Source organism: Rhagoletis pomonella, unplaced genomic scaffold (genome assembly GCF_013731165.1).
Source record: "Rhagoletis pomonella isolate Grant_MI unplaced genomic scaffold, Rhpom_1.0 Rhpom_scaffold_00003, whole genome shotgun sequence".
NCBI classification, from domain to species: domain Eukaryota; kingdom Metazoa; phylum Arthropoda; class Insecta; order Diptera; family Tephritidae; genus Rhagoletis; species Rhagoletis pomonella.
Genome location: NW_023458557.1, coordinates 935,056 through 945,426, shown reverse-complemented (window position 1 = coordinate 945,426; position 10,371 = coordinate 935,056). Strand labels below are relative to the sequence as shown.

Below are 10,371 nucleotides of genomic sequence, written 5' to 3'. Positions count from 1 at the left end.
GAAGACACTCGAGGCCTTGCTACTCCCGTACTTCACAAACCACCTGACCCCAGCGAAGCATCAGCATGGTTTCCGTAAAGTGCACAGTACAACAACAGCACTTAACGCCATAAACACTCAGATAACTCGTGGCCTTAACCGTAACCGTCCCTGTGAGAGAACGATTCTAGTAGCGTTGGACTTGTCAAAGGCGTTTGACACCGTCTGCCATTCCACGCTGCTAGAAGATATAGAGGCCTCCTCTCTCCCACAGAGGCTCAAACGGTGGTCGGCAAATTATCTGAGTGGTCGACATTCGTCGGTAATGTTTAGAGACAAAACGAGTAAGCAGCGAAAAATAAAACAGGGGGTTCCTCAGGGTGGTGTCCTTTCCCCGCTACTGTTTAACTTTTACATTTCAAAGCTCCCTCAAACACCAGAGGGAGTCTCGATTGTCTCTTATGCCGACGATTGCTCGATCATGGCGACTGGGAATGGAATTGATGACCTGTGTTCGAAAGTAAACGGCTATCTCTCCGAACTTTCTCGCTTCTTCACTGCAAAGTGTCTAGCCCTCTCCCCTACGAAACCCTCCGCGACCCTGTTCTCAACCTGGACGAAGGAGGTCAGGCTACTGCTGGGGATTCACGTCGATGACACACCAATTCCGACGGTGAATAACCCCAAAATACTCGGAGTAACATTCGACAGCCTGCTCTCCTTCTCTGCGCACTCAACCGCTATTGTCAATAAAGTACAGAGCCGCAACAAGGTCCTCAAGTCGCTAGGCGGCAGTTCTTGGGGCAAAGACAAAGAAACGTTGCTGGCAACATACAAGGCAATAGGCCGGCCGGTTTTGAACTACGCAGCGCCAGTGTGGTCGCCAGGGACTAGCAGGACGCAGTGGACGAAGCTACAGACTGTACAGAACACCGCCCTCAGGACAGCGAACGGATGCCTCTTGATGTCGCCTGAACACCACCTGCACGGCGAGGCGCAAATGCTCCCTGTGAAGGAGCATAATATAATGCTCTGCAAGCAGTTCCTGATCGGGAGCCACAGAAGTGGCCACCCAAGCAGACAGCTGCTTGCAGAGGAGCCCTCGCCTAGGCACGTCAGGAGGCATCTATATGAACTGACGGACGAAGTCCAGAGGTTCATTAAGCAACCTCTGGACCCGACAGCTTACAGACAGGCCCTGAACGGCATTCACAGGGACTCAGTCTCGAGTTATGTAGACTCTAGACCTGTGAATGCCGTTCTAGGCATACCACCCCCGGACATAGACGAGACGGAGCTTCATCTGCCTTGGGAGACACGCACAACACTCGCCCAACTTCGCTCCGGCTACTGCAGCAGGTTGAACTCCTACTTGAGTAGGTTGAATGAGGATGTGCCGAATGAGTGTCCGGCATGCGGAGAGACCCCACATGACTCGAAACATCTGTTCGCATGCCCGGAAAACCCGACAACCCTAACGGCCTTGTCCCTGTGGACAAACCCCACAAAAGCTGCACGGTTCCTAGGGTTGCCGTTAGTGGAACTTGACGACAACGACTGAGATACCAACCGATCTGGGCGGGGTTGTTGTAGCCGCTACAACAGCAACCACATGGTATCTCCCTTCGTTCCCGCGGTGGGGTCTACGTAACCGGAACGACCCAGATTTATATTTTGGCCAAGGACTTTCACTCCAGCAACACTCCCCAAAAACTCTTTGCGGAACTTGTATGCTGCTACAAAAACAGCAACATGGTATCTCCCTTACAAAGCGAATTAGAAATTAAGGTGGGTATTAGTACTAAGCTACGAAAAAAAATTTATACAAAATTACATCACGTAAATTTTCCGAGAAAATTCGTTTCGTTCGTTTTTAATTTCCTTTAATGTTACAGCATATTACTAACACTAACTTCGAATTTCCATAAATCTTTCAGATTTGCTCAAAATTCAAAAATGACAAATCAGAAGGATAAAATGGTATTGTGTTATTAAATGAAACGTAAAAAAAGTATTGGTTTATTGTCGAAGGGGGATCTATTCTATTTAAAAATCTAGTTCAGTAGTTAACGAGTTGAAAATTTATATATTTTTCATTATGAGAAGAAGCATTTCCGCGTTATCGGTCAAGAAGCCATTTCTTTTTACAACATAAATGCTACCCGATGCACTCAACACTCTTTTTGAGTTCACTGAGGAAGGTGGTTCGCAAGATACCTCATTGTCAAAGTGAACAAATTTGGAAATTCTTTGCGACTATAATAATAATAGATTGGTGCCTATGCATTTGTTGGTGTTTGGCTGGGCTTCCCCTCCTATTTGTGGGGTGCGCATTGATGTTGTCACACAAGGGGAGGGACCTACAGTTTTACGCCGACTCAGAACGGCGATTGTATTTTAATGAGAAACTGTTTTCATGGCAGAAATACACTCGGAGGTTTGCCATTGCCTGCCTGGCTTGAACCCAGGCCCTGCGGAATGGTGGCGCTACACCACCGTCTGTCGATTCCACCAAATTAAAGGATATTCTTGTCTAGGTATAAGGGGTAGCTGTAAATATTTATCCATTTCTCCATCGTTTGGCTATCCACATCACTAGAAAAACTGAAATCAGTATCAGAGCCGTTGGCGATTTCCGCAAAGCATTGTGAACAGTCGTACACCAAGGGCAAACACTTTGGGGGGCACACTCACCACTAGCTTCGAACCTTTTTTTAAAATAAACCCGTAGAACCTTTTGGTGGGAATATTAACACACTTTATTAAATTTGCGTTAGCGGGGTTATAGCGCAGAACACGTCTGGTCGATCTGACATTCGCAAAATTGTGTTTTGTTTCATGTTATGTTGTAATTCATGTGTGTGTGTATGTGTTAGTACAATTCATGTGTATATATGTGTGTGTACGTGTATTATGTGTACGTGGGTGGAACGGGCCGTGGTGAGTAGGCGATTAGGCAGGATTGCTGCTATTCCACGGAGCCATTCACGGTCGAACTCATTTTCCATCCCGGCCCCCCTAGGCGAGTCTTCAGCCTAGTAGTTGCTGGAGTTGCTGCAGGGTCTCCACTACGTTGCTGATTCCGGTTGCACGACGAGGACGTTGCGTAGGCTGGTGCCGGCGATGTGTGACCGCTGGAGCGCGATATCGAGCCCCAGGATGGTTCCAAGTGCGGTGGCCCTGCTGTACTGGTGGTCGCCGCGATCGTGCTGTACTGCTGTCGTGCGGCCTTCGCCGCCCATGGTTGCGTGGCACTGGCGTCTCGATCATCGGACGTCCGAACATGCGGTGCAACAGCGTGTGATGCGGTCTGTCGCATAGTTGGCACCTGATGGGGGAGTCGCATTCCCTCGTTGCGTGGGATAGCGCCAAGCAATTGAGGCAGTACCCATGCGCTTGCGCGACTTGCTGGCGCTGCGGCGGCTGCATACTCCTAAATATGGAGTATAGGCGCAGCTTGTGTGGGCACCTACATAGCGGGCATCGTACGCCTTGCATTTCTGATGGGCTCCTTTGTGGAAGCTCAAGCGCCACACGGGGAGGTGCCGTCGGAGCGGCGGCGGGACGAGGCGTAACGTTGCGTAGCGCTGCGGCCGGGGCTGTTGCGGTACGTGGCGCAGAAGAACGCGGAGCTGATACTGGCGGTGCTGCCGAGCGGGACACGGTGATTGTCGAACGGAGAGTTGGAGTTGGTTTGGCTTCATGCATTTCCACGTCCATGTTTACCTACGTTAGGGGAGAACGGACTTTAGTATAGCATAGGTGTAAGCAGTTATGAACATGATTGCTAGGCGTAAGCCCCTTGGTATGCGTTCGAGGGTCCGGATTTAGGCACTTTTGATATTCTCGGTTTACGTTTATTGCGGTTTGATGATTTTAGGTATCGGTATTCGCGCAATCGGTAGGAGAGGCGGTTGGAAGGAAACATAGCTTGACGAGCGGTCGAGTGAGTATGCCGCTTTGTGTACGGAGATCAACTACGCGGATATGGCCGTCGGAGCCATGATATATTTTCTCTATACGGCCGAGTCGCCATTCCGTAGGGGGAAGGCATTCGTCATGAATTAGGACACAGTCTCCAATCTTTGGCTCTTCTTGAGCGTTTTTCCATCGGTATCTTTTATGGAGGTCTTTTAGATATTCCTCCTTCCATCGACGGCTAAATTCGTGATGGAGAATTTTCATTCGTTCCCATCGATTCATTAAAGATAAGGATTGCTCGTCTGGTTCGGGTATTGCCAGAAGTGGAGCTCGTCTAAGAAAATGCCCAGGGGTGAGGGCAGTGAAATCGGAGGGATCTTGCGAGAGCGCAGAGAGGGGCCGTGAGTTAAGAACGGCTTCTATTCGGGTTAATAATGTAGTAAATTCTTCAAAGTTAAATTTGTGTGTGCCAGCGACTTTTTTAAAATGTGTTTTGAAGCTTTTTACAGCTGATTCCCATAGACCACCCATATGTGGGGCACTTGGTGGGATAAATTGCCAATCAATCCCTTGGGGTGCGTATTTTTTCGTTATAGGTGAGGCTAGCCTGCCATTAGCACGAAGCAGACCTTTCGTGTCTAAAAATGGATTGAGTACTAATATTTGACTCTTTTTGTCAATTGGTTTTGATTCTCTTAGCATTAACATTTCGCGGCTGAAAAAGCGCATTTGAGTGTATGCAACATGGGAAACCTTTGCTTTTTGTAGGTCTTGATGCGTTAACATGTTATCTGGGGAATTCGGTGTTTTCTTCACCTTATTTTTGAGGCGCTCAGTGTCATCCAATATTGTGTGAAAGGTTTCAACTTTTCGACTTTCTGGGGCAATTATGTTGCGTATGGGGGATTGTGGCCAGAATTTTTGTGATTCTATTAGCCAGCTGGGGCCGTTCCACCAGAGTGAGGTGGTGGCGAGGTGCAGGGGTTTGCAACCTCTTGTGCCAAGATCGGCGGGGTTATCAGCACTGGCTACATGTCGCCAAGTTGCTGGCCCAACTAAATCAAGTATTTGGGCTGTGCGATTGGAAACGTATGTTTTCCAAGAGTGGAGTGGTTTTTCTAACCAAGCTAAGACGATCTCTGAGTCTGACCATAGATATAATTTCTGATTGGAAATGCGTTTGCACAGTTGAGGCTAATTTTGCGAGTAGAAGCGCGCCACACAGTTCAAGTCGTGGTAGAATTAGTGTTTTGAGAGGTGCCACTTTGGCCTTTGCTACTAACAAATGGCTTGAAATTGTGGTGTTAATTTGGGTGCGCACATATATAGTTGCGCAATATGCCTTTTCAGAGGCGTCGCAGAAGCCATGCAGTTCTACTTGGTATTCGGGGGGGTAATTTACCCATCTAGGGATTTGTATCCTGCGGGGTCAAAAAGTTTCGCTACAGCCGACAGAATTTGTCTTTTAGTCATTGTGGATTGAGCAGATATCGACTCAAGAGTATATGAGAATTTATCTGAGATCGCATTCCATTGTATGCCTAGGGTTTTTGTTGTACTTTCCTTTTCGAATATTAGGACGTTTGAATCTAATAAATTTTCTTTATTTATATCTTTTAGGATTTCGGGGTGATTGGTGGTTATCTTTCTTAGGGGGAACCCTGCTGAGTTGAGGGCTTGTATCACTTGTGATAGTGCTTCATACGCTTTTGGTAAGCTGTAGCTTCCAGACAGGATATCATCCACATATGTTTGTGTTTTTAACACAGGGGTTGCTAGGGGAAATTTTTCTTTTATATCGTTTGCCAATTCGTGAAGTGTTCGAATGGCAAGAAAGGGGGCGCAATTTACGCCAAATGTCACCGTTTTGAGTTTATAGTCACATATTGGACTATTTGGTGAATTTCGAAATATAATGCGCTGAAAGTCTTGATCGTCTTTATGTACGAGTATTTGTCGATACATTTTTTCGACGTCTCCGTTAAATACGTATTTGAACATACGCCACTTTAAAATCAGAAGCATTAAATCGGGTTGTAATGTGGGTCCTGTGTACAAAATGTCATTTAAGGAATTGCCCGAACTTGTACACTTCGAGGCGCTGAAGACTACTCTTACCTTGGTTGTTTTTTTGTCTGGTTTTACAACCGCATGATGGGGTAGGTAAAATGAGGTGTATTTACCTTTGATTATGTTCTCATATGGATTTACTTTTTCCATATGATCTAAATCGAGATATTCTTCCAGGACACCATCGTATGCTGATTTAAGCTCGCCTTTTTTAAGTAGGTTTTTTCCATACTTAAAAACTGCTGAAGCGCAGAGGTTCGGGAGCGACCTAGGGTGAGTGTGTCTGGGAATTCTGGCTTAAATGGAAGTCGTACTACATATCGACCAGTTTGTGCTCGCGTTGTTGTGGCTTTGTAGTAATCTTCGCAAGCTTTATCTTCTGGGGTAGTGACTTGTATGTTGGGGAGTTCTTCTAACTCCCAAAATCTTTTTAATTGAGAATTGAGGTATTCGTTTGAAATATCTCAACTTGAGTTCTGAATACCGATATTTTTCACTTACTTGGCCGCTTAGTATCCATAAAATGGAAGATGATGAAGAAGTTATATTTAAAATCGTTTGATTATAAATATAAATAAACTGTGTCAATTAAATAATATAATATTGTGAGAAAGTGACTCTAACTAGCGAATATAACACATACATATGTATGTAAGCATATTCATCTAACGAGATACATATATACAAACAAAGTAAAATAGTGGAAAAGCGCGCGGTTTTAAAGACGAAATGTCTGAAACGGACAAGTGTGAGAAATGTAAAGTTGCAATACGTGGAGAGACAGGTGTCAGGTGTGTGGGTGTATGCGGAAAGGTATACCACACTGCATCAAAATGTTCTGGGTTGGATAGCTACAAAGCCAATGTAATAGGATCGCATCCAATGGTGAAGTTTATCTGTGATGAGTGCATTACATATATACATAATGTTGACTTAGTAGTGCGAGATATGCAAGAGAGTGTTAATAAAAATAGTGTGTACCTAAAAGAATATAAAAATGAATTTGATCGGGCAATACAAGCCAGCAAGAGAGAGTTAAAAGACCTTATGAAAGCGATGGAAGACAAATATAATGAGAGGTTAGCAACCCTAAAAATGCACCAAGAAATGTACTTAAAAAATGCTGCAGAAATTAAGAAAGTGCGAGAGGTAGCGGAGCAAATGGTAAAACAAGTTGAAGTAGTGGGAAATGAAAATGAGAAATTATGTAGCGAAATAAAAACAATAGCGAAGAATAAAAGCAGTGTGACGCAACAGCAAAAATCATATGCAAATGTGTTGAAAATGAGTGATAACACACAAACAACTAGGGAGGTGCCGGAATTTAAGAAACGCACTCCTATCATTGTGAAACCGAAAGCGAAACAAACGAGTGAAAAAACAAAACAAGATTTAAATAATAAAATTAACCCTAATCACCTAAAAATAACTGATATCAAAGCTGGCCAAAATGGTGTTATGGTGATTGACAGTATAGATGAAAGTGAAAGAGAGAAAATCAAAGAAATTATGGACAAACAAATGAGTGATAAATACGAAATAAAGATCCCAAGGGACTATAAACCAAGATTATTTATAACTGATATGCACTTTGAAAAAAATAGTGATGAATTGATAGAATGTTTAAAGAACCAAAACAAATGCCTAGAGCAAGGCGAAATAAAAGTTATTAAACAATATAGTGTCAAAAATAACACCAAAACCTATTATAACGCAATTGTAGAGGTGGATGAGTGTATGTTTACTAGCGTTATGAAGTTAGATAAGCTAAACATAGGATGGGAAAGATGCAGATTTTACGATGGTGTTAACGTGACAACGTGTTTTAAATGCAAAGGATACAATCATAAAGCGACCGATTGTAAAAGTGAAGAAGTGTGCAGTAAATGTCTGGGAAAACACAAAACCACGGAGTGTAATGAAACTCCTAAAAACAAGTGTATAAATTGCATAAAGGCTAATGAAAAATTGAACTTAGGGCTAGACGAAAATCACTTATGTAATAGCCGAGATTGTCCAGTCTATTTAAAGCACTTAAGTGCAAAAAAGCATAGGCTTGGTTATTAGCAACTAACACACCACTCAGAAGTTGTAGATCAACATGAGGAATATATTCCCGCAAAAGTTAACCGCAAAAGCAAGTCTGCAAATGCTGCTAACAGTGTATTAAAATGTATTTACTTAAATATTAATAGCATAGTTTCGAATAAAAGTGAATTGGAAGTGATGGCGGAAGTTCATAAGCCGGCGATCATATTATGCTCTGAAACGTGTACAACAAAAGATATTGAAGATAAAGAATTGGAAATAGCAACTTTTAACATGATAAGATGTGATTCCCACAGCAGGCACACTGGCGGAGTACTAATATACGTACATAGAGAAATAAACTTTAATATAATATACAATGATAGTGTTAACATGAACTTGTGGTGTATTGTAATAAAATTGAAAAAACTGGGTAAAAAGTGGCAAATAGGGGTGCTCTATCACTCGCCAAGCACAAGTGATGCAGCTTTCTTAGACTATTTAAATGAAATATTAATTGATAAATATGAAAAAAGTAACCACAATATAATAGTTGGTGATTTTAATATTAACATGAATCATATATCAACATATAGTACAAGACTGAATGAAATATTTTCGGTGATGGGTATGGCTCAAAAAGTGGATTTTAATACACGAATTACGGATACAACTGAATCTAAAATTGATCTCGTATATTCAAATTCAGAAGAAATAAAGTGTAAATCTTTGCAAGCATACAAAATTTCCGATCATGAAACTATAATGTTCAATGTTCCATCATCTAAATCTTATAAGATGAGAGTGTCCAAGAAAATTATTGCTTGGGATAAATATAGTAATGACAGTTTATTAAACCTACTAAGGACTTTTAATTTTAATATCGATGAAAACGCATTAATTGATGATAAAGTTGAACTAGTGAACCACATTTTAACGCAAGCAATGGAAAATTTAACTTATGAAAAAGAAGTACATATAAAACTAATGAATAAGTGGTACGATAGAGAGCTTGCACAATTAAATAAACATAAATTTTATTTATATACATGTGCTATACAGACAGGATTGTGGGATGAATACAAAAATATTAATAAAATGTATAAAAACCTGGTTAAAATAAAGAAAATTAAATACATGGAAAATAAAGTCATAATGAATGAAAACAACGCCAAAGAAATGTGGAAGTACCTTAAATCCACGGTCTGCTTGGCGCGTGATAAGGAAGGTATTAATAAAGCGGTAATCGATGGTATATTGGTAGAAGATGATCTTGCTTTGGCAAATGGACTTAACAAGTTTTTTATAAATAGTGTGATAGAAATAAATAATATTATAGAATATTTCGATATAACACTAAGTGATAGTCACGCCAATTCCGAATTTAAGTTTGCAAAAATTACAACCGATGAAGTTATAAAAATCCTGCAAGATTTTAAATACAAAATAGGCGGTAGAAAAATTCTGTCTGACGGTGTAATAAAAGACTCTATAATGTATACAGGGTATTTCTAGGCCCAAATAATAAATAGCAGTTTGGAAGATGGTATTGTACCAGAAAAGTGGAAAATGTCAACGGTGATCCCAGTTGAAAAAGTCAAAAAGACAATACAACCAGAAGAGCTCAGACCCATAAATACCATACCAAGTGATGCTAAAATTCTTGAGGTGTATGTTAAGAATCAATTGGTAAAACATCTAGATTCAAACAAAATACTTGTCAGTCAACAGTCGGGTTTTAGGAAAAAACATTCGTGCGAAACAGCTCTTAACTTTGTGATATCGGAGTGGAAAGACGACCTAAATAATAAGAAAGTGGTGGTTGCTGTCTTTCTTGACCTTAAAAGAGCCTTCGAAACGGTAGACAGGGAAATACTTATCAAAAAGCTTCAACAAATCGGTATTAAAGACATAGAGCTTGCGTGGTTTCGCAGTTATTTAAAGCATAGGAAACAGCGAACAGTTATAAAAACAGCGATATCGGACGAATTGGAAGTGCCCATAGGCTTACCACAAGGCTCGGTGCTAGCACCAATACTGTTCCTCATATATATAAATGATATAATAAATGTAATACAAGACTGTGAGATCAAACTATTTGCAGATGATGCATTACTTATGATCAGTGATGATAATATTACTACTGCGGTAACAAAAATGCAAAATGATCTTAATAACTTATACACATGGCTATGCGCGAATAGGCTAAAGCTTAACATAAATAAAACGAAATATATGGTGATAACTAGGAAAAATATTAATGATGAAGACTTAAGTGGGCTAAAAATAAATAATGAAAGCATACAAAAAGTTAATAGCATAAAATATTTAGGAATTATAATTGATAACAAACTTAAATTTGAAGAACATATA

General features: G+C 41.3%; 1 protein-coding gene across 1 annotated transcript; it reads right to left on the bottom strand.

Moving 5' to 3' along the window:
• Positions 1 to 2,947: 2,947 nt before the first annotated feature.
• On the bottom strand, positions 2,948 to 6,120 carry LOC118734937 (translation initiation factor IF-2-like). The gene is made up of 3 exons (XM_036464535.1): positions 6,019 to 6,120; positions 3,469 to 3,705; positions 2,948 to 3,412 (listed from the first exon to the last, which is right to left on the bottom strand). The coding sequence occupies exons 1-3, from the start codon at positions 6,118 to 6,120 to the stop codon at positions 2,948 to 2,950; spliced, it is 804 nt and encodes a 267-aa protein (XP_036320428.1).
• Between the last annotated feature and the right edge of the window lie 4,251 nt (positions 6,121 to 10,371).

Excerpts from the sequence above, each read along its gene's own strand:
- LOC118734937 (XM_036464535.1), bottom strand. The coding sequence starts at position 6,120 with ATGGAAAAAGTAAATCCATATGAGAACATAATCAAAGGTAAATACACC. Across the intron at positions 3,706-6,018 it reads CAGACAAAAAAACAACCAAG|GTAAACATGGACGTGGAAAT; the intron begins GTAAGAGTAGTC and ends CCCCTAACGTAG. Across the intron at positions 3,413-3,468 it reads GCCCATCAGAAATGCAAGGC|GAGTATGCAGCCGCCGCAGC; the intron begins GTACGATGCCCG and ends CTCCATATTTAG.